General features: G+C 47.9%; 1 protein-coding gene across 1 annotated transcript in view; it reads left to right on the top strand.

Annotated features, from left to right (window-relative positions):
• The window catches only part of LOC147370319 (epididymis-specific alpha-mannosidase-like), a 45493-nt gene that overhangs the window by 3580 nt on the left and 17107 nt on the right, over nt 1-24806 (top strand). The window contains exons 3-8 of the mRNA XM_086407519.1: nt 2179-2284; nt 8101-8273; nt 10174-10262; nt 10837-11014; nt 19220-19418; nt 22027-22214. Of these exons, the coding sequence (XP_086263645.1) occupies nt 2179-2284; nt 8101-8273; nt 10174-10262; nt 10837-11014; nt 19220-19418; nt 22027-22214 (933 nt within the window). The remainder of the gene's footprint in view (nt 1-2178; nt 2285-8100; nt 8274-10173; nt 10263-10836; nt 11015-19219; nt 19419-22026; nt 22215-24806) is intronic.

Here is a 24806-nt window from a genome sequence, read left to right as displayed (position 1 = left end):
CCAGAGTCTTGCTCAAGGTAGCAAAGCTCAGATGGTGAAAGAGGGTGTCCACCAGTTTGCCCCGCCACCCTGAGAGGGATGGGAACCTGCAGCCTGTGGAGCTGAGAGGCCAGTACACAGGCTCTCCCATATGCCAGGTGCTTGCCAGGATTTTGTACACATTATTGCATTGACTCCTTCCAACAGCCAGTATGGTTGGAATACTAACCATGCTGTACAGAGCTGGTCCAGGTTCAGAGAAGGCAGGCAACGGGCTCATGGTCACACAGCTTATACCAGCCAGGTGGGATTCTGGGTCAGGTATCCTGACTCGAAGCATAACTCTTTAGGGTCTCCAGTGGGCAGTCCTCACTCCTTTTCATCGATACCCCCAAATCAATTGTCTGTCTCTTACCCCCGGTTAAACACGTGGTCTGGCTATGACCTGGGCAGGCAACTCCACGGTGTAGCCCTGGAAGCCAGTGTTTTTCCCTTCTTTGTTTTGGCTGAATCCCCACTGGGTGGGCAGTGACTGGTGGGCAATAGGTGCTGTCGACTAAAAAAGACAGTCACGACCTGAAAGTAGAGAGTTACTTTATTTAGTGGGAATGTTTAGAACTCTGAGCCCAGGAAACAGCATCTCAGTAGCTCTGAGAAAACTGCTCTAAGAGGAAGGGGAGAAGTCAGGTTACATACAACTTTGCAGTAAAGAAAGCAGGCAGTCTGAACATCAAAGGTCAGGTATCAAGTTAAGGAATTTAGCGTTCTTTGTAGGGGAAGATGCAAGCCTCTGGGTCGTTGAATTCATTCCTTTCACATGCTCCTCAGCTATCTGGGGCCAAGCCAGTTTCCCTGCTCACCTTGCTTTTTGCGTTCCCCCAGCTCCTCAGCAGTCACCGTGGAGGGGGGACAGCGGCTCTGGATCGCAGTTTTGGGAGCTCTCATTCATATTTGAAGGCCAGAAATCGCTGATGGCTGTGGCATTTCTTATTGATTAATGTGGAAGGAGACATTTGCATTTCACAGTGCTCATTTAAAACAGTAACAGCAGGTGTTATTCAAAATTCCTCGAGTGAATGCACTACTAATACTGCACCTTCAGCAATTACAGTACAGTCTATAAACAGCGTGGTGGCCTCACTGCCACAGTCTTTGGCCTTATTTATATTTCCATTCCTCCCTTAATTTAGGTATTTTAAAACATTTGTCCTCTAATCGTGACAAATGCAATTGGAAGGACTTTATACAAAATATCCCAGATGGTACAGTGGTAAAGAATCCACTTGCAGGAGAAGCAAGACCCATGGGTTCGATCCTTGGGTCAGGAAGATCCCCGGATTGGAAATGGCAACACACTCCAATATTCTTGCCTGGAAAATTGCATGAAAAGAGGAGCCTGGCCGGTACAGACCTTGGGATCGCAAAGAGCAAGATATGACTGAGCACACACACACACACACATACAAAATAGCTAGCTGATAATCTTCAAAATTATTAATCCCATGAAAGAAAAAGCAAGGTTCAGGAAGCATTGTGAACTGAAGGATAATAAAGAGAAATGACATTAAAAGCAATTCATGATCCTAGATTGACTCTTACACCAAAGAAAGGACATCAATGGAACAAATGGCAAAATTTGAGTAAAGTCTATGAATTTGATAGCAGCATTATTAATGGTAAATTTCCTGATATGGATAATTATATGAAAAGTGAAAGTGTTAGTCATTCAGTCGAGTCCAACTCTTTGTGACCCCATGGACCCTAGCCCGCCAGGTTCCTCTGTCCATGGAATTCTCCAGGCAAGAATACTGGAGAGGGTTGCCATTCCCTTCTCCAGGGGGTCTTCCCAACCCAGGGATCATACCTGCATCTCTTGAGTCTCCTGCATTGGCAGGGGGATTCTTTTACCACTGGGAAGCCCAAGTTTCCAGAAGACTGACATGATTTCAACAGCAAAATATTAAACACATGTGCTTATATATATACATTTGAGGAAGCAGCAGCCGTGGGCCAGATGCTGGTCTAGGTACTGGACACAGTGCTGACCAGGACCGACAGGGTCCTGCTTTTGCAGAATACATGAAGGTAAGGAGTTTGAAGGAAGGACCCTGATATGCTACAGGCATGTCCCCAACAAACACAACCAGGCACAGCTCGGGGGCTGTAACGTGGCTTTTTCTCTCTGCCCACAATGCCAAGGTCCGCCAGCTTGTGGACCAAGGACGCCTGGAGTTTGTCCTCGGAGGCCAGGTCATGCACGATGAGGCCGTGACCCACGTCGATGACCAGATCCTCCAGCTCACGGGTTTGATTACCCCTCCCCAGGCCTGGGGTCCCTTGGGTCTCCTGCTAGGCTGGGGCTGGGTGTTGGGCTTCATCTTCCCCTCTAAACAGGAGACTGTGACCAGTAAGCACTGTGACTGCTGGTGCCGCGTCCGTGCTCGTGCCCTTGAGTGCAGGTGCTAAGAGTGTGAGTTTACACCAGACGGGCTGACTGGCTGTATCCCGACTCTGCAAGTTACCACCTGTGATCCAGAGCAAGTGATGTAACCTCTTGAAGCCTCAGTTTCCTTCTCCATGAATGAGTCTGATAAGGAAGTAAAACCTCCCTTAAAGGGTTTGTATCAAAATTAAATTGGGATAATTCAAATAGAGCACATTGAGTACAATGTGTGGGTCCCTAGTAAATGCTAGGTAAAGATTAGATCCCATCTCTGTCATCACTCCACCCACACCTACTCCACCAATACCACCTCCAAAATCAATGCCTCCAACTCCAACAGCAACACCATTACCACCACCATCAGCATCACCTCCAACACCACCACTTCAGCCGTCACCAGCACAACTCTAAATACCACGACCTTGTCCATCCCGAAGCTCCTCCATCCCACATCTCCAACATTACCTCCTCAGCCATCACCTCCACCACCATCACTAAAAATAACACCACCTCCTCCATAATCTCAACCATTATACCCTCACCATCACACCACCACCCCTGTTACTACAGCCTAAACAATATCAACCACTCCACTGTCACCATCAGCACCACCAACACCACTTCACCACCCCTTCCACCCCCATCGTCATCACCACCTTCAACACCACAACCACCATCTCCACAACCACCGCGGTCGCAACCCCCACCATGAACACCAAGACCTCCAGCACCACCGCCGCTATCAACACCCCTACTACCATGAATAACAGCAACAATAACAGCAGTCACCTCCACTGACACTGTCCACCACGCACAGTTGCACTGGGACGAAGTCCTCTCCCACTTCCCAATGCCGTTCACGAGCAACACTTCACCCAGCCCTACAGGCAGGCATCAGGATTTTCAGTCTCGTTTTGCAAAAGAGACACTGATGACAAAAAGAGCAAAATTTAGTGGACCAGCTAAGGTTTCCTCCAGGGCATGGCTGAAGCTCTAGCTCCGCCATCACTCCACGAAAGAGGAACCCCAGTTACCCCCTGTGACAAACATCGAAATAGCATTGGAGATTGTCTAAAGACCCGCTTAGCACTATCTTCCCTTTTCCCGCTTTAATCTGGGGTCCCTCCCTCATCTGAGCTTCTACTCTCCTGCTTCTAGACCTCATTCAACCTCAAGATTTGCCACTTCCATCCCGAAGGTGGTCCTGCCAACAGAACCCTTCCTTCTCAGACCCTCACATCCCTTTCTTTTTTTTTTAATTTATTTTTAGTTGAAGGATAATTGCTTTACCGTATTGTGTTGGTTTCTGCCGCACATCAGCATGAATCAGCCACAGGCACGCATACGTCCCCTCCCTCTGAACCTCCCTCTCATACAGCAGATTCCCACTGGCTGTCTATTCTGCATATGGTAGTGTGTGTTTGCATGCTACTGTCTTTACGTTTGACCATGATGCCAGCCACAGAGTCCTCCTGCGTGCCAGGAGCTGCCTCTGTGCCCCCGTGCATGCTCACACCCTAGGAGGAGGGCTGTCACCTCCCCCCCCGCCCCCATGCCTGTGAAGGTGCCGAAGCCGAGAGACTGAGCCTCCCCCACCAGGCAGGTCTGCAGGGCCAGTGCTGAACCTGGTTCTCTGACTCCAAAGTCCGTGACTGTCTCATTTCTCCTGTTAAAGGTCTTTCGGTTTGAAGCCGTAGCAAGGTAAGTGGGAATGGGGTGGCCACCCTTTAGCTGTCCTCATACAGACTCGCCAGTCTCCTTAGTGCAGCCTCGGGTCTCATCCCCTGCCCTCCTTCCCATCTGTCTCCTTCCTGCTGCCCTGCCCTGCTCCAATGACATGTCTCCTGTGCTTTCAGTCACGAGGTTTCCTATTCTTTCCGCTTGAACAGCTCACCTTGAACTCAGCTGAGGGGTCTCATGGTCCAGGTGCCTCCACTGGGCCCCAGTACCTTATCACCTCCCCCTCTTGCTCCTGGAACTATAGGTGGTCTCTGGCAGTGCCCACCATCTGATTCTCCTCCGGGTCCCCAGGACTCAGCACAGGGTCTGGTCTGACAATGGTGGGAGCACAGAGGGAGGGAGTGGGTGCTGACCCACCCTCCTTGGGGGTGACCACACGGGGACAGCCCTCACCTGTGGTCTCAGCCCACCACACCCACCATGCTGAACTCCCCAGAGCTGATCCTGCAGGCCTGCACTCCAGCATGGCATCCAGCATCTTAGCAAGTGTGGGTTCTCATCACTGGTGTGGGAAGGAACGTGGAACCCTGTGTGGCTTCTCCGCAGGGGACTGTGAGGCTCTATAATATTCTGAAGACCAGCCAAGCTCCTAGGACTCCTAGAGGATGGACACCGATTTCCTCCCACAATAACCTCCTGGTTCTAAGAACAAGATGTACACCCACTGACTTCAGTCTCCAGGGCAGTTCAGGAGACGGAGAGTCTTTTTTTTTTTTTTTTTAATTGGAGGCTAATTACTTTACAATATTGTAGTGGTTTTTGCCATACATTCACATGAATCAGCCATGGGTGTACATGTGTTCCCCATCCTGAACCCCCCTCCCACCTCCCTCCTCATCCCATCCCTCAGGGTCATCCCAGTGCACTGGCCCTGAGCGCCCTGTCTCATGCATCAAACCTGGACTGGCGATCTATTTCACACATGATAATATGCATGTTTCAATGCTATTCTCTCAAATTATCCCACCCTCGCCATCTCCCACAAAGTTCAAAAATCTGTTCCTTACATCTGTCTCTTCTGCTGTCTCGCATATAGAGTCATTGTTATCATCTTTCTGAATTCTATATATATGCATTAATATACTGTACTGGTGTTTTTCTTTCTGACTTACTTCACTCTGTATAATAGGCTCCAGTTTCATCCACTTCATTAGAACTGATTCAAATGCATTCTTTTTAACAGCTGAGTAATATTCCATTGTGTATATGTACCACAGCTTTCTTATCCATTCATCTGCTGATGGACATCTAGGTTGCTTCCATGTCCTGGCTATTATAAACAGTGCTGTGATGAACATTGGGGTACACATGTCTCTTTCAATTCTGGTTTCCTTGGTGTGCATGCCCAGCAGTGGGATTTCTGGGTCGTATGCAGTTCTATTTCCAGTTTTTTAAGGAATCTCCACACTGTTCTCCACAGTGGCTGTACTAGTTTGCATTCCCACCAACAGTGTAAGAGGGTTCCCTTTTCTGCAGCCCTCTCCAGCATTTATTGTTAGTAGACTTTTTGATAGCAGCCATTCTGACCAGTGTGAGATGGCACCTCATCATGGTTTTGAGGGAGTCTTAATCTAATATGCTTAGCACTCTCCTGAGAAGGAGGGAAGCAGGTTTCTCCAGCTGAGGTGGCGGACACCTTTCCTATGTCCCTTTATCCTTTCTGTCACCTCAGTCCCTGAACTCTGGCTCTGCCTGCCACATACTGTCCAGGTAGGTCTTGACCTGGTCATTGTGCTGATTAGGACGCATGTTCAGCTGCATAAGGGTGACTGAGTGGCTGTGGCTCAAGCAAGATGAAGGTTACTTCTCTGCGGGGGAAAAGTTTATGATTGCAGGCTCTTTCGGGCCACTAGGGGGCGCTGCGTCACAGAGAAATCCAGGCATCCAAGTTATTTGCGTCTTTTGCTCTGAATCCCCTAGCGTGTCTCTGCTCTCCTTGCCTGGCTGCAGGTGGCTCACCTCACTGAAGTGCCATCCTCTCAGGGAAGGGGGAAAGGGGATGGCGGCGGGCTGCAACCTTGTGAAGGTGACCCAGAATTTACCCTCATCACTTCTGCTCATATCCATTGTTCAGAACCTAGTCACATGGTCTATCTTCCATGGGAAGCTGAGAAATGCAGTCTCCAGCTAGAATTCTATTGTCCTTCCCTAAGCAGGATTATGTGGTTCTGTTACTAAACGGCAGAGAGAAAAATAAATCTTGGGTGATTATTAGCTGTTTCATTCAATATTCACTTGTTCATCAGAATCTCAGAAATGTTTTTTTCCTGGAGTCTAGAAAACCTGTATTAACAATGACTTGAGTGTTTAAGATATTTACTATTTACTATCAAAGAAGCGGTCAGGAGGAGGTTTAGAACTGATTCTGCAGCCCATTGATGTTTCTTATATTTTCACATCCTCTCCCACATAATCTGGAGAAGGAAACGGCAACTCACTCCAGTGTTCTGGCCTAGAGAATTCCATGGACTGTCTATGGGGTCGCAAAGAGTCGGACACGACTGAGTGACTCTCACTTCACTTCCCACATAATCAGAGAATGCTGCTGCTTCTCCAGTCATCATAAAGCCATATTTGCACATTCAAGGAATAAAAGGGGTACAAGGGAGGCTTACCTCCTCTTTTTTTTTTATTAAAAAGGTAGAAATTCTTGTCCTGAAACCCAAGCAGGTGAAACCCATACATCTTTTTTGATATGATCATAGTCTCTGCCCACTTCTCCATTCCACAGTCTGTGAAAACAAAAATCTGACACAACAAAATGATCTTGCCATGACTGATCAGACCAGTGAAACGCCATCCCTTGGCTTTGGGTCGGTGTCCAGTAAGCAAAGAGAGAATCCTGTGAGTGATGAATTCTGGGCCATGGAGTCTGCAGCCCTCAGGCCTGCCCTCCTCAGGCTGCCCCTCTGGGGAGAGGGTATGTCCTCCACAGCTTACTGCCCCTCAGTGTGATGATGCTGACCCACCCTCCCTCAACCTGGACCCTCCACCCCGCAGTCTTCCCCTTCCCCTCCAGCAGCTCCTTCTTGGTCTCCTCTGTTTCCTGCTCCCCCTCTGCTGCTCCCAGTGGTCCTGAGGGCTCAGAGCCCCACCCCAAGTCCAACAGCCTAACTGACCCTCATCACCACCTCTGTGCACTAGACCACGAATCTTCCTCAGGTCCTCCCTAGCCTCCCAGCAGTCACCTTCTTCCTGGATGAGCCTTGTATATGGATCTGATTACAGCTCTGTCCCATGACCCTGGAATCATCTTCAGGGCCACAGGCAATGTCCCAGCCTGGGCAACTCATCAATGAAGGGCAGTTTGACTTAACACCAGTGACTTGAGGGCTTCCCTGGTGGCTCAGATGGTAAAGAATCTTCCTGCAATGCAGGAGACCTGGATTCAATCCAGGATTAGATTCCTGGGTTGAGAAGATCCCCTGGAGAAGGGAATGGTTACCCACTCCAGTACTTTTGTCTGGAATATGCCATGGACAGAGAAGCCTGGCGGGCTACAGTCCATGGGATTGCAAAGAATTGGACTCGGCTGAGCGACTAACACACACAGACACGGACACACAGACACAGACACACACACAGTGATTTGAGCTCTCTGGGTCTTCCTTTCCTCGCCATAAAATGCAGGCTGTAACTCCCAGGTGATAAATAATGTTTGGGGGAATCCTTGGTGAATGCTAATTAATGGTTTATCAAGTCTGGGAGACTTCTGCAGTCACCCTGATCTTTGGTTCACTTGTGGTGGCTCATAAATCATGAATAAAGAAGAGAATGTTTAGATGATTCTGGGATCTGACCTCTGTGTTAGTATCTATAGCAGCAAGACCCTCCTTGCCAAATAGAAGGCACTCTAGCCCTGAGAAGTCAAGGGCTCTGAGGGAGTTAGGGGGCAAGGGGCCACCACACTTTTATCCCCAAGGCTGATCTCTTTGCAGAAGGACACAGGTTTCTCTATGAAACATTTGGGATCCGGCCGCAGTTCTCCTGGCAGGTGGACTCATTTGGCGCATCTGCCACGACTCCCACCCTGTTTGCCCTGGCGGGCTTCAATGGCCACATCATCTCCCGGATAGACTATGACCTGAAGGAGACCATGCAGCAGGACCAGGTGAGCCATGAGCTGCATGCACTGCTACCAACCCACCTCTGCTTCTTCCCCCTCTATTCCTTCCTGCATCTCATTGCTACTGCTAAGTCACTTCAGTTGTGTCCGACTCTGTGCGACCCCATAGACGGCAGCACACCAGGCTCCCCCATCCCTGGGATTCTCCAGGCAAGAACACTGGAGTGGGTTGCCATTTCCTTCTCCAATGCATGAAAGTGAAAAGTGAAAGTGAAGTCGCTCGGTCGTGTCTGACTCTTAGCGACCCCATGGACTGCGGCCCACCAGGCTCCTCTGTCCATGGGATTTTCCAGGCAAGAGTACTGCCCCTGCTATTCTCCTGAGCATTTGGGATGCTGGCAGCTACACAGGCCATGGGATGTCCCAGGCCCATCTTTGCCCTGCTGTGCCCTCTGGCATGAATGGTTCTCTCCTCCTGCAGATCTAGCTCCTGGCTGAGCTGCAGGACCAGCTCGGATGCCTGCGGCCCTGAGTCCCCTTCCCCCTGCAGCTGGGCTGGTGCTGCCTTCTTCTTTGAGTCTCCAAAGGGACTGGCACAGACCTGCACTCAGTAAACCATGCTCAATGCAGAGAGGAGGCGGTTGGGGGTTCAGTGTATCTGGGACATAATAACTCTTCTGATGGGTGGGCAGCGAGCATGAGTGAATGTAACACTCAACAACCACCCAGACACTGCCTTTGCCATCTACAAAGTGCCAGGCCTGGTGGGAGCCACCGCCCTCTGGGTTTCCTTTAATCCTCACAGCAGCCTATGATGTAGTTTCTCATTTACTGAGGCTGAATTAAGAAGGTACTAGAAACTGGGGGCTCCCAACAACAGAAAATGTTGTTCACAGGTCTGGAGGCCAGAACTCCAAGACCAACCCTGGACAGGGCCATGCGTCTTCTGATGACGTCAAGGAAGGGTCAGCTCCAGGCTTCTCTCTGCTTCTGGGGGCCTCAGGTGTCCTTGGCCTGGAGGCAGATGACTTCTCCCTGTGTTATCTTCCACTGTGTCTGTCTGGATCCAATTTCTCCTTTTATCCCTACTTGTAATGGATAACTGTCCGCCCTCATGATAATTTTTTCTCAATAACTTCCGTAAAGGCCTTATCTCCAATTAGGTCATATGAGCTAATGGGATTAGGAATTCAGCATGTGTTTTTTGGGGGGACACTATTCAACCCAAAACAGGTAGTGTAAAATTATCCTAGATGGAGAAATTAAGGCCAAAAATGTAAGGATTCCATGCAGATCACTCTGATAATAAAGTTTTGCAGGGCAGTGGTAACGTGGAGTTATCAAAGAGGCTCTGGGCTCCCAGCAGGCTAGAGAAGTAAGGTTTTTAGTGACCCCACCAAGCGCCACGCCTTACACTGCACACACTTCCTATAGCAGCTCGATTCAGATAAGTGTGTGAGCTGGGTGTGATTCCCAGAGATTCGTGAGCAGAAACCAAATCACAGAGGCGTCAGGAACTGTATGGCTCCGAGGTAATTCTCCTGGAAGCAGGATTTTATCCCTGCTTCATAGCCCTGAGCACTTTCTAAGCATCAGAACGTGAAAATGGACCATGCCCTCAATGAGAGGTGATGAGCTCCCCGTGTGGGAGGGATTCAAGCAGATTTAGAAAGAGTATGGCTGGCAGGTTCTGACAGCATGTCCTGCCCTGAGGAGGGGTGGGATGAATGTGCAGGAAGGCGCCTTCTGAAGGGCAAATTCCTCCACCCTCTGTGGCTTTAGGAGGTCAGGAGGAATCTTGAGGAGGAGGCAGCAGAGGGAGACGTTGGCCGTGAGCCACTGAGAGGAGGGGGTGCAGGCAGCCATGAGACTCAGGCGGGCTCTGGGGAGGGGAGCCGGGCATCCTGTTGCCCCTGGGCCCTCACTGTTCCTTCTGGGTTTGCAGGAGATGCAGTTCGTGTGGAGAGGATCCAAGTCCCTGCTGGCGCAGCAGGAAATCTTCACGCACGTCCTGGATGAGAACGGCTATTGCTCGTGAGCTCTTGCCTTGGGCCAGACCCTGTTCCCAACCCTCTCCCTGAAGCACGTCAGCCCCCACCCTCACGGCCAGCCCTGAGGGGACTCACCTAGCACCCATCTTACAGAAAGAACAACTGAGGTCTAGACGCCCACCCAAGGTCCCGCGGTAGCAGCCGTGAGGGCAGCAGCATTGGGCTCAGGAGGCGGCTCCAAGGATCCAAGTCATGGGAACAGCCCTCCTGTGGGCTGTCTGGTTGGAAGACCTGGATTCAGTCCGCTTCTGTCCCTTTGAGCCTGTGAGGCTGCAGGCAGTGGGTGAACCCCTCTTTGAAGAGGGGAGATTGTCAGCGGGATGAAGGGCAGCTGGGAGAAGAGACCTGGTGGGAGGAGAGGGACTCACTACCATGCTCTGGGCGCCCTGCAGGGTGACATGCCCAAGATCCCACAGGGCTGAGATGTGGTGACTCTTGTCCACAAGGCTCTCATCTGCCCACCACTTGCCTGTCTGTCCAACTGATGGGAGACAGAGGCCTCGAGCAGGCCTGCCCTCCCAGCAGGGTGTCTCCTCTAACATTCCTCTGCTTCTCAGTAAAGGGTTTTACTGGAATGAAAAAGCTGTCTTCCCAGATCCACCCTGGGATGGAATGTACCCCAACCAGACTGTACCTGTCACCCTGAGCAATATCCAACGCTACGCCAACACCCTGTCCTACAATGTGAGGAAACGAGCCCCCTGGTTTTTGACACCACACATCCTCTGGCCCTGGGTAAGTCGGGGCCCCAGGCCCTGGTTCCCCAACTCTTCCCAAGGACTGCTGTGATAGGTCCACCCTGGACTCTGGTCCACCTCTAACCAGATCAGTCTCCATCCAGGCAGTGGGCCAGGCAGCTGTCCCAGCCCTGGCTCAGGCCTCCTTCCCTGCAGCCCCCGACCCTCGAGTCCTCACCCACTCTACCAGCTGTTTCCCCTATGCTGGATCACCCCAGACTCTCCCATCTGAAATGTAGCCCCTCACCCAGGTGGGTCTCCTACTTCTACCCAGCCATCTCCTCCTTTTCCCTTTGCAGGGCTGGAGGCCTGAATCCTGGCTGCTTACTCAGCTGCTGTGAGACTTAGGACCCTTAAGCCTCAGTTTTCTCATCTGTAAAATAGGGATGATGACAAGACCTGCTTCGTAGGTTCAATTTGAGGTCAAGGGCCAAAAGTATGCCCCAGGAGACAGTGCCCAACCCTACTTCCTCATTGTTGTCACAGCTAAACTTTATGGAGCACCTACTGAGAGAGGTGCTCAGTTGGTAAAGAATCTGCCTGCAATGCAGGAGACCATGGTTCGATTCCTGGATTGGGAAGATCCACTGGAGAAGGGATAGGCTACCCACTCCAGTATTCTTGGGCTTCGCTTGTGACTCAGATGGTAAAGAATCCACTTGCAATGTGGGAGACCTGGGTTGGATCCCTGGGTTGGGAAGATCCCCTGGAGAGGGGAGCAGACACCCACTCCAGTATTCTGGCCTGGAGAATTCCATGGACAGTATAGTCCATGGGGTCGCAAAGAGTTGGACATGACTGAGTGACTTTCAGTTTCACTTTCACTTACTGTGCCCCAAGCACTGTTCTATGGGATACACTCTTCTTATACATTTAATCTGCCGCACTGGGCCTAGGGGGCAGGCAGCATGGTATCCCATTTGCCGATGAGGGAACTGAGAGTCAGAGAGGTTAAGAAATCTCTCTAAGGCCACACAGCTACTTAGCAGGGCAGTTGGGAAGGTGAAATTTGTGTTCAGACTCAATCAGATAAGTCCCACAGCCTGCTTTTTAGCATTTGACTACCATTTTAAATGCTATTTACTTTCTTTGCTATTTTTATTTAGTACATTTTTATATACGTGCATATATTAGTAAAAAATTTTTAACAAACAAAATTCTATACATTATATCAATAGGCCAATTGGTATGACAAAGTCAAAATATATAAATACATGTGACTTTAGCTGCAGCTTGAAGCATAACCGAAAATATCTGCAGGAAGTAAAGAAACAGAATAATGAAATATTTACTTTCTCAACAATTCAAAATAGAATTTGAGGTTTACAAAAGGAAAATAAAAACATCTGCCTAAAATAAAGGGCTTCCCTGGGGGTGCTAATGGTTAAGAACCTGCCTGCCAATGCAGGAAATGTAAGAGACATGGGTTTGATCCCTAGGTTGGGAAGATCCCCTGGAGGAAGGCTCAGCAAACCCACTCCAGTATTCTTCCCTGGAGAATCCCATGGACAGAGGAGCCTGGTGGGCTACAGTCCATAGGGTCGCAGAGTTGGACATGAATTGACTTTGCACGCATGCACACCTAAAATAACTTGGGTCCAGATTGCAAGATTTTATATCATTGTGTGCTCTCCTATACCCAATCCATTATGAAGACTGTCAAATTGGGGTCCTATCAGATCAGATCAGTCGCTCAGTCGTGTCCGACTCTTTGCAACCCCATGAATCGCAGCACGCCAGGCCTCCCTGTCCGTCACCAACTCCCCAAGTTCATTCAGACTCACATCCATCGAGTCAGTGATGCCATCCAGCCATCTCATCCTCTGTTGTCCCCTTCTCCTCCTGCCCCCAATCCCTCCCAGCATCAGAGTCTTTTCCAATGAGTCAACTCTTCCCATGAGGTGGCCAAAGTACTGGAGTTTCAGCTTTAGCATCATTCCTTCCAAAGAAATCCCAGGGCTGATCTCCTTCAGAATGGACTGGTTGGATCTCCTTGCAGTTCAAGGGACTCCCAAGAGTCTTCTCCAACACCACAGTTCAAAAGCATCAATTCTTCGGCACTCAGCCTTCTTCACAGTCCGACTCTCACATCCATACATGACCACAGGAAAAACCAGAGCCTTGACTAGACGAACCTTTGTTGGCAAAGTAATATCTCTGCTTTTGAATATGCTATCTAGGTTGGTAGGTTTTATAAATCTAGGCTTGCCTCAGCAACATGTTACTCCAATACTTCCTTGTGGAGATGGCTCTGAGCACCCCTGAAACAACCTTGCATGTCCAGTCATGAGCGTCTCTGCCCTCTGACCAAAGCCTTTGATTGGATCCAGGCAGGATCTCTGGGGCTGCTTGGCCCTGTCTCAGGGGTCTGTCTACCTGTGACAGGGAAGTTAAGTTGTTTATCATGTTATCCACCCTCATCAGTTTTTGTGGTGAGCTCATAACAAAATTCAGAAGAAAGATGACACATATAGATCTCATGAATTTATCTCTTTAGCCAGCTTGAGGGAGGGCACAGCAACCCAGTCCAGTATTCTTGCTTGGAGAATCCCATGGACAGAGGAGCCTTGCGGGCTACAGTCCACAGGGTCTCAAAGAGTCAGATGTGACTGCCAGGCTCCTTTGTCCATGGAATTCTCCAGGCAGAGATATCAGAGTGGGTTGCCATTCCCTTCTCCAGGGGATCTTCCTGACCCAGGGATAGAACCCAGGTCTCCTGTATTGCAGGCAGATTGTTTACTGTCTGAGCCCCAGGGTAGCCATCCTGAGAACCAATAAACTCTGATGGTCTCTTCACACTGGCCACTTCTAGGACTAATTTTGCCTGGGCTCACCTGTCAACGCCTAAAAAGAACTTTCTTTGCTCCTATTTCCTTGTGCCCATTAGAGTTGGACAGAGGTCTCCTCTGCAAAACTTCTGTGAGCCAGGAGCTACAAACTTTAATGTATGGAATCAGAGATGATAGATATTAGATTGAGTCTAAGATTTGAGATACACATGCAATGCATTTGAACAACTGTATGCATTGCATAATTTCATCTCAAAGTAAGACTTTGCCTCCTGCGAGCCCTGCCTCTTACATACATTCTCACTATAATTACATTTTATGTCAAACTTCAACAATGATAATTTAGAATACTGTGACTCTTAGGGGGAACTTTTTTATACTGCTGCTTTCTCTTAAGCATCTGCCTACGATGCGGGAGACCCAGGTTCCATCCCTGGGTCTGGAAGATCCCCTGGAGAAGGAAATGGCAACCCACTCCAATACTCTTGCCTGGAAAATCCCATGGATGGAGGAGCATGGTAGACTACAGTCCATGGGGTCTCAAAGAGTCAGATATGACTGAGTGACTTCACTTTCTTTCTTTCTTTTCTCACTGAGATATAATTAACATATAACATAATTTTAGTTCCAAATGATTCCACACATGTAAATATTGGAAAATGACTGCAATAGATCTAGTTAACATCTGTCACCACACGTAAGTATAAAATATTTCCTTGTAATGAGAAGGTTAATATCTACTCTTTTCGCAACTTTCAGAAAGAGAACACAGCATTATTAGCGACAGTCACCATGCTATACACTTATCCCCATGACTCATTTATTTTGCTTCTGGAAGTCTGTACCTTTTGACCCGCATCATGCATTTCCCTCACCCTCCAGCCCTCACTCCTGGCGTTCACCAGTTTATCTCTGTACATGAGCTTATTTTTCATGTTATTTTTAAAAAATTCACATATAAATGACGTCATGTGGCATTCATCTTCCTCTCTTTGAGCTCTTTCACTTAGCACAACGCCCTCAAGTTCCCATCCATGTTGTTGCAAATGGAAGGATTTCCTTGTGTGTGTGTTTTTTTTTAATGGCTGAATAACCATTCATTCTGGATTCATCACTTGTAACAGATTTTGTCTTTAGGGTTTTTATACATATAATATCATTACATCTGCCAAAAGTTTTACTTCCTCTGTTCCAATTTGGATGCCTTTTTTCCCCTTGCCTAATTGCCATGGCAAGGATTTCCAATAATATGTTAGATAAAAGTGATAACAGTGAATATCTGTGACTTTTTCCTGATCTTAGAAGAAAGGCTTTTTATATATCATTCTGTATATATATCACATTTTCTTTATCTGTTCTTCTCTTTATGGACACTTAGAAGTGAAGTGAAGTGAAGTGAAGTATAAGTGACTCAGTCATGTCCAACTCTTTGCAACCCCAAGGACTATTTAGTCCTTGGAATTCTCTAGGCCAGAATACTAGAGTGGGTAGCCTTTCCCTTCTCCAGGGAATCTTCCCAACCCAGGGATCAAACCTAGGTCTCCCGCATTGCAGGTGGATTCTTTACCAGCTGAGTCACAAGGGAAGCCCAAGAATACTGGAGTGGGTAGCCTATCCCTTCTCCAGTGGATCTTCCCGACCCAGGAATCGAACCGGGGTCTCCTGCATTGCAGGGGATTCTTTACCAACTGAGCTATCAGGGAAGCCCTGATGGACACTTAGGTGATTTCATATCTTGGCTATTTTAAATAATGTTGCAATGAACATGGTGGTGCAGATATCTTAGTAATTTTGTTTTCTTCGGATAAATATCCAGATGCTCTCATATGTAGCTCTACTTTAAATTTTTTGAGGAACTGCCAGTCTATTTTCCACAGTGGCTTCACCCCACCAGCTGATCCTCCCACCAACAGTGTAAGAGGGTTCCCCTTTCTCCTCATCCTCGCCAGCACTTGTTGCTTCTTCTATGTGACAGGAAACCCATTCTGACAGGTGTGAGGTGTGTCTCCTTGCGGTTTTGATTTGCATGTCCCTGACGATCAGTGATGTTGAGCATTTTTCCGTGTGTCTATCGGCCATCTGTATGTCTTTTTTGGGAAAATATCTATTCAGGTCTTTGGTTCAATTTTTAACCAGTTGTTTGTTACTGAGTTGTATGAGTTCCTTATGTAATTGGGGTATTAATCTTTTATCTGATATATAATTTGCAAATATTTTCCCCTGTTTGGTAGGTTGTCCTTTCATTTTCTTGAAGTTTCCTATGCTGCACAAAAACTCTTTAGTTTGATGTCATTCAACTTATTCATTATTTCTTCTGTTTCCCTTGCTTTTGGTGTCAAATACAAAAGAGAAATATCATCAAAATGAAACCCAGCAGGACCCTTCTCAGGGGCAGACTCCCACACCCTCCCTGTCCCTCACTTCTTGTTTGTAGAAAAGCTTTAGCTTCCTAGATCTTCCCTGAGTTCCCAGGAGCAAATTCAGTCAAAGAAAAGAGAAAATGAAGAGACAAAGGAATGCAGCAACAAAAGGAAATAAGACTAGCTTAGGACCTGCAGATCCTCCAAGGACTACGGGCACTATCGAGAGCCACGTACTTGCGTCGTTCTGCAGACACAAAACTCCACGCTAGGTGAAGAAGTTGACTGTGTGCTGACCACCAGTATGTAGACCTCAGGTTAGCTGGAGCCAGAAATACCATAATACCACCAACCAAGAAAGAGAAATTCCATGAGCTAATAATGCATGCTACAACCCTCACATCTAATGTTGCCTTTGAAAACTCTCCTTTGAAAGCCATTTGGGAGTTTGGATTGTTTGAGCATGAGCTGCCATTCTCCTTTCTTGGTGCACTGCAAATAAACTCTCTATCCATAGATACATAGGTAGATAGATATAGATATGTATGTATACATATATATATATATACATTGACCAAACCCAGTTATCAGTAGTTGGCTTTGCTTAGCATGGCATGGGTGAACTGGAGCTTGGTCCAGCAACAAAGACCTCAGCAAGGAGATTACCACCTATGTTTTCTTCTAGGAGTTTCATAGTTTCAAGTTTTGTGTTCAATTCTTTAATCCGTTTTGAGTTAGTTCTTGTGCATGGTGTTAGACAGTGGTCCAGTTTCGTTCTTTCACATGGCATCCAGTTTTCCCGACATCATTTATTGTAGAAACTCTCCTTTCCTCATTTTATATTCGTGGCTCTTTTGCCATAAAGTAGTTGGTCACATGTGCCTGGGCTTATTTCTGAGCACTCTGCTCTCTTCCATTGATCTGCATGTCTCTTTTCATTCCAGTACCAGCCTTTTTTGATTACTGTAGCTTTGGAGTACAGTTTGAAAATAGGGCAGGTGATTTCTCCAGTTTCATCCTTCTTTCTCAAAATTTCCTTTGATGTTCAGGGTCTTATGTGGTTCCACACAAATATTAGGATAGTTTGTTCTGTGTCTGTGATGAACATCATTGGGATTTTCATAGGGAGTGCATTGAAACTGTGGATTACTTTGTGTAATACAGGTATTTTAACAATATAAATTCTTTCAGTTGTGAACAGAAAATATCATTCCATTTATCTGTGTCTTCTTAAATTTCAATCATCAATGTCTTATAGTTTTCAGTGTACAGATATTTCACCTACTTGGTCAAATTTATTCCTAGGTATTTTAATCAGTCTGATGCAAAGTGGAATTGTTTCCTTGTTTCTTTCTGAGAGTCTGTTATTAGCGCACAGAAACACTAATAGGCAAGTGATTTTTGTATATTGATTTTGTACCTTGTATCTTTACTGGATTTATTACTGGTAACAGATTTTGTCTTTAGGGTTTTTATACATATATCATTACATCTGCCAAAAGTTTTACTTCTTCTGTTCCAATTTGGATGCCTTTTTTTCCCTTGCCTAATTGCCATGGCAAGGATTTCCAATAATATGTTAGATAAAAGTGATAAGAGTGAACATCTGTGACTTTTTCCTGATCTTAGAAGAAAGGCTTTAAAAAATGTATTTATATTAACTGGAGGATAATTCCTTTACAATATTGTGATGGTATCTGCCATATACCAACATGAATTGGCCACAGGCATACATGTGTCCCCTCCTTCCTGAATTCCCCTCCTTATTCCCTCCCACCCCATCCCTCAGGTTGTTACAGAGCACCGGCTTTGAGTTCCCTGTGTCATACATCAAACTCCCACTGGCTATCACAGAAGAAAAGCTTTTAGCTTTTTATCAATGTGCATGATGTTAGCTGTGAGCTTGTCACATATGGCCTTTTTAAGTTGAGGCATGTTCCTTCCCTACCCACTTTGTTGAGCTTTATCATAATAGAATGTTGAATTTCGTCAAATGCTTTTTATGCGTCTCTTGAGTTGAATGTGTGATTCTTTCATTTTCTCAGTGTGGTGTGCAACATTGATTTGTGGATGTTGAACTATGCTTGGATCCCTGGAATAAACCCCATGGTGTAGTGTTTTTTGCATGTATTGCTGACTTTGGCTTGCTAACGCTTTTTTTTTTTTTTTTTTGAGGATATTTTCACCTATGTTCATCGAGAATATCAACCTGTACATTCTTTTCTGCAGGATTCTTTTTTTGTTTGTTTGTTTGCTGTCAGGGTAATGTTGGCCTCACAGAATAAGGTTGGAAACAATCCCTCCTCTTTCATTTTTTGGAAGAGTTTGAGCAGCACTGGTATTATTTTCTCTTAAATTTTTGGTAGAAATCACCAATGAAACTGACTGTTTCTGAACTTGTTTTTTGGGATGTTTTTTGACTTTGACTCAATTTTGTAACTGGTAATCAGTCTGTTCAGATTTCTTACTTATTCATGAGTCAGTCTTGGTAGATATATAGGAATTTACCAACTTAATTAAATTTTGACAACCTTTTTAAAGATGAAATTAATGGCAATAAACATGAGCAACCTATTACCATTGTTATTTATACTTAGTATGTTGTTACTATTAATGACATTAGTAAGTAGTAATCCTGATGGAGTCTAACAAATGTTCAGGGAGTGAAATCAGTTAGAAAGAGGAAGACTGCATGATTTCACTTATATGTGAATTCTTGGAAAAAAAAAAAAAACAAACTTATAGAAAAAAGAGGTGATTCGTGGTTTCCAGAGGTGAGGTTAAGGTGAAGAAGAGTTGGGGAAAGGTGCTGGAAAAGTACAAATATCCAGCTATATGATAAACCAGTACTAGGGGTGACATTAGAACATGATAAAGAGAGTGGGGGAGAGAAGGAAGCACTCAGGGCATTGAGCTTGCCAGCTGACTTGGAAGGTTATTGGCCCCCATGGGGAGTAGGAGGGTGGCTTTGGGGGTTGAAGGGGAATTCACCCTGTTTAGTTTGGGCTCTGCTCCCAGAAATGCAAGGCGCTGCTTCTGTTCCCTGGCCTGCAGGGGTGCGACAGGCAGTTCTTCAATGCCTCGGTGCAGTTTGCCAACATGGACTATCTAATGGGCTACATCAACAAGCATGTATCCCAGTTTGGTGTCCTGATGGTGTACGCCACGCTGAGCGAATACTTCCAAACTCTGCACTCTGAACATGAGCCAGTGCAGGTCCGAGACCACCGTGACTTCCTGCCGTATTCTTCAGGTATGAGCCTCTGGGGGTAGAGGTGGTGATCCAGGGAGTTAAAATGTCTCCAAACGCAGTGTCTGCTCAGCCCTGAGCTTGGAGCCTACTAGGGGGACTGGGGGAGATATGGGGGCTGCTCGCACCTACCTGACCCACCAAGGTACACAGCCTGGTCCCAGCACGTTGAACCTCTCACCAGGGTCCACACTCAGCAGGTTCCTGTCTCTATGCCCTTCACTACAGTGCTCCCTGTGGGAGTGCTCTCCTCCCACCCTCTCTTTCTGGAAAGTCCTCATTGCCTTGTAGAGTCACCTCCTCCAGGAAGCCTTCCTGACTTTAAGGCTAGATCCCTTGGCCCCTCTTTGCCCCCAGGGCCCCAGTTTTCACTGATTACCACATAGTCCTTATTGGGGAACCTCGTCTTCCTCAAGCCTGTGTCCTGGAGTCTGGGATGGTTTTGGTCTAAGGGGTGAAAGGTCTTGGCGTGAGCCTTCTGCCTGGATACATGCATACCCTGGGATCTGTCCTCTGTCAGGAAGATAAGGATGTTAGTGGTGCTTAGTGCATCAAAGGTAAAAATTAAGTGAGAAGGAGGAGAGCCCTTAGCCTAGTGCCTGACCCAAAGAGAGGGCACAGCAGATGTTGCCGTTAATAGTTTATGATAGCATCTCAGTCACGTGGGGTAAGGTCCCACTTGTGACATGATCTGGGCAGTCCCTCCTAAGGAATCTTAGTTCAGGGCCTGCCCAGAATCAGCACCACTCTCAGGCCCAACCCCACTGTCCCCTGTGCTGAGCTCCTTGCAGACTTGGCTCCCCTATCTACAAGCCAGGAAGGACTTTTGCACACACAGCCTCCCACTGACAGCTAGGGAGACAGAACCACCCTCCACACCCCAGCCCAGGGCCTGATCAGGACATCAGTAGGGAATGTTTTTGGCCAAATGGTCGAATCCTCTGCAACCTTGATTGCATAAAACCCCGGAGTCCTTCAAGGAGCCTTGTCCTCCTGCTCCGTCTTTGCACAGAACGAGAAACCAAGAGGCTGAAGAAGGTATCAAGGTTGGAAAGGGCCCAGGTCCCCATGAGCCAGGGCATCCCAGGGACACGAAATCAGGCCCTGCCTCCAGCCAGCTTTGCCCAGCCCCAGGTCCATGCTGGGATCACTCAGCTGGAGAGGTCCTCATTATCAGTGAAGTGGGTTCCCGGAGGACTGAACCCACATGGCAGTTCAATTGTAAATACTTCTTTTCTCATTTCCTTCCCTTGCAAAGAGACACCAGGATGGGTCCCCACTGAGAGGGGTTGGTTCCAGTCTGGGCACTGCCCTGATTCCCCCAGACCTGAGTTGGTCGTACCTCTTGGGCTTTGGCCTCTCATCTGAGTGGTGAGAAGGGGAAGCTGTTTAGCTCTCAGGACACCTCCTGGGAACCTATGATTAGGGGAGGACTGGCTTCTCCTCCCCTAATGGGAAGTAGGAGGGGCTACATGGATGTGGGTGGGGCTCCGGCCCAGGTGGAAGTGGATACCTCTATGTAGGCCTGGTTACACTTGAGGTGGGAGGGGATACAAGGATGTATGTGGGGTTATGTTGAGGCTGGGGTAGGGGGCGAGGGGGGAGGAAGTCTATGGAAGTGGCTGCATCCTGGTGGAAAGGACACAGATAAGTCCTGTGGGTGGTGGAGTGGGCGTGGCTACATTGGTGATTCCTGGAGGAGGTGCCATTTAATCAGAGACTGGACATCAGAGAGGAGGCTTGGGTCCTGATTGGAGGACAGTGGGATCTTGACAGCCTTGGCGGGTTGGTGCTGAGCTTAGAGCTGAGGCTATGGAGGGGCTGTGCCTGACCTGTCCACACTCAGCGTGGGGGAGGCCCTGTGTGGAGGACCCTTGCATCTGGCCCCACAGCTGCGATCCTTCCCCAGGCCACATGGCTACCCCTCCTGGTCTGAGCCAGGTCCTTTGAGGGAAGAACAGGGAATGGGAGCACAGCCCAGCCTGGGGAGGAGGCAGGAAGCAGAAATAATAGCAAACAGTGAGCCACCTGCTGAGACACAGCCTGTCCCCAAGGCGCTCAGCCTTTGTCCTTCCCCCACCACCCTTGTCCTCTCAGTCCAGGGTCAGGACAGTAGTTCCTGGGCTCTCTCATCCCTCCCATCCCTCCCTGCAGGCAGCCAGAGGGACCCCACTGAAATGCAGGCTTCTCCAGGATCCTGACACACAGGGGCTGCCAGCACTCCAGGCCCCTCCCCTCTGGGTCCTGTCCTCCTGGCCCTCATCCCACTCCCTCCTCCCCTGAAGTCCTCCAAGACCTTTGCTCACAGGCTTTCCCAGGGTCCCACGCTGACTGGGCTGTCTTGTCCCCATCACAGTCCTTCAGTACCCAGGCCTCTCCAGGCTTGGCCCAGCCCAGCCTGACCTTGCCACCTGCTTATCTCCTCAAGGGCTCCTGGGCAGTTGCTTGCCTGGTTGGAGCAGGAGCCCTGATATCACCCCCAACCCAGGTTGCCTCCCCAGGTAACCTGGTAGGAGTCTACCCTTCACTAACACCATCTTCCTCTGTCTTCCAGGATTGAGGCTTAGGGGGCTCCAGGACATCCTAGCCACTACTGGCCTTTTTCTCCTAGATATGTTTCATTCCTGGACCGGGTTCTATGCCTCCCGAAGTGGGCTCAAGAGGCTGGCACGGCGAGCCAGTGCTCTGCTCTACGCCGGGGAGTCCATGTTCACACGCTTCATGTTGGCTCCACACCGGTTCCTGGACCGGGCCTGGGGCCTGCAGCAGCTCCAGAAGCTCCGCTGGGCGGTCTCCGAGGTAACACCACACCTCTCAGTGGCAGGAACAGGATGGGACCCTCCTGGGTGTGTGCTTCCCCCTCCCTAGGCCGCCAGATCCTCCCGGTCCCCGGTCACTACAGGTCCACTTGACAGATGAGAACACTGAGGTCACCTTGGGTCCCAGGACCTGTGCATGATGAAGCTGCATCAAGGCTACATCCCCAGACTTCCACCTGTGGCTTCAGTGAGCTTTAGAACCAGGTTCACCCAGAGGGTAAAGGGCAAAGTGGAGCAGTGTTGGTGCCCAACCGTCCTGTGCAGGTTCAAATCTCAGTTGAGCTGTGTGGCCTCAGGCAAGTGACTTTCGCTCTCTGAGCCTGATTCTCTCCCTGGATAATCAGAAGCCCCTGTCCACCTAGACAGGTGGCAGGCAGTTGAATATGATGATGCATATAAACTGCTGATCTCAGTGGCTGCCACAAAAGAAGATGTCCACAAATCTCCATCTCCACTTGTCCCCCACCATACTGATGAGAACCAAGAAGTGCTAAAACTTGTCTCCAGTCAGAAATGTGCCACACTGGCCATGACATTCATAAAGAGAACTGTTGGCAGGACTAGTCATTGTGTATGTGGGAGTGGGGTGGGTGGGGAAACGGATTGACTTTCCCAACCATCAGAGCGGGGACAAACGTGGCTTCACCCCATGGAGATGGAGACTCAACTCTCTTCTGTGAGGAAGAGGTAATATTGCCCCTGTAGGATGCAGATGAGTGTCAAGGTCACGTACAGAGCATGTCTGGAGCAGGTTAGAAACTTATGGGATGATTGGGCCATGGAGGTGAAGCTGGGGAGTTCAGCTCAGTTCAGTCGCTTAGTCATGTCCAACTCTTTGCGACCCCATGGACTGCAGCATGCCGGCCTCCCTGTCCATCACCAACTCCTGGAGCCTACTCAAACTTATGTCCATCAAGTAGGTGATGCCATCTAACCATCTCATCCTCTGTCACCCCCTTCTCCTCCTCCTTCAATCTTTCCCAGCATCACGGTCTCGTCTAATGAATCAGTTCTTCGCATCAGATAGCCAAAGTATTGGAGTTTCAGCTTTAGCATCAGTTATTCCAATGAATATTCAGGACTGATTTCCTTTAGGATGGGCTGGTTGGAACTCCTTGCCGTCCAAGGGACTCTCAAGAGTCTTCTCCAACACCACCGTTCAAAAGCATCAATTTTTCTGCGCTCAGCTTTCTTTATAGTCCAACTATCACATCCATACATGACTACTGGAAAAACCATAGCTTTGACTAGATGAACCTTTGTTGGCAAAGTAACGTCTCTGCTTTTTAATATGCTGTCTAGGTTGGTCATAGCTTTTCTTCCAAGGAGAAAGTGTCTTTTGATTTCATGGCTGCAATCACCATCTGCAGTGATTTTGGAGCCCCGCAAAATAAAGTCTGTCACTGTTTCCCCATCTATTTGCCATGAAGTAATGGGACCGGATGCCATGATCTTAGTTTTCTAAATGTTAAGTTTTAAGCCAACGTTTTCACTCTCCTCTTTCACTTTCATCAAGAGGCTTTTTAGTTCCTCTTCTCTTTCTGCCATTGGGGTGGTGCCATCTGCATATCTGAGGTTATTGATATTTCTCCTGGCAATCTTGATTCCAGCTTGTGCTTCATCCAGTCCAGCATTTCTCATGATGTACTCTGCATATAAGTTAAATAAGCAGGGTGACTATATACAGCTTTGACATACTCCTTTCCCGATTTGGAAGCAGTCTATTGTTCCATGTCCAGTTCTAACTGTTGCTTCTTGACGTGCATACAGATGTCTCGGGAGGCAGATAAGGTGGTCTGGTATTCCCATCTCTTTAAAAATTTTACACAGTTTGTTGTAATCCACAAAATCAAAGGCTTTGGCAGTGTCAATAAAGAAGAAATAGATGTTTTTCTGAAACTCTCTCACTTTTTTCTATGATCCAACAGATGTTGGCAATTTGATCTCTGGTTCCTCTTCCAAATCCAGCTTGAACATCTGGAAGTTCACTTGTTCACATACTGTTGAAGCCTGTTTTGGAGAATTTTGAGCATTACTTTACTAGTGTGTGAGATGAGTATAATTGTGCAGTAGTTTGAGCATTCTTTGGCATTGCCTTTCTTTGGGAGTGGAATGAAAACTGACCTTTTCCAGTCCTGTGGCCACTGCTGAGTTTTCCAAATTTGCTGGCATCTTGAATGCAGCACTTTCACAGCATCATCTTTTAGTTTTTGAATGAGCTCAACTGGAAGGAATTCCATCACCTCCACTAGCTTTTTTCATAGTGATGCTTCCTAAGGCCCACTTAACTTCACATTCCAGGATGTCTGGCTCTAGGTGAGTGATCACACCATCGTGATTATCTGGGTCATGAAGATCTTTTTTGTACAGTTCTTCTGTGTATTCTTGCCACCTCTTCTTAATATCTTCTGCTTCTGTTAGGTCCATACCATTTCTGTCCTTTATTGTGCCCAAATTTGCATGAAATGCTCCCTTGGTATCTCTAATTTTCTTGAGGACCCCATGAACAGTAAGAAAAGACAAAAAGATAGGACACTGAAAGATGAACTCCCAAGGTCGGTAGGTGCCCAAT

Source organism: Bos grunniens, chromosome 6 (genome assembly GCF_055505025.1).
Source record: "Bos grunniens cultivar Pamir isolate PY7600 chromosome 6, Bosgru_T2T1.0, whole genome shotgun sequence".
Taxonomy (NCBI): Eukaryota; Metazoa; Chordata; class Mammalia; order Artiodactyla; family Bovidae; genus Bos; species Bos grunniens.
The sequence above is the reverse complement of the archived record's forward strand: the minus strand, read 5'-3'. Positions and strand labels throughout refer to the sequence as shown.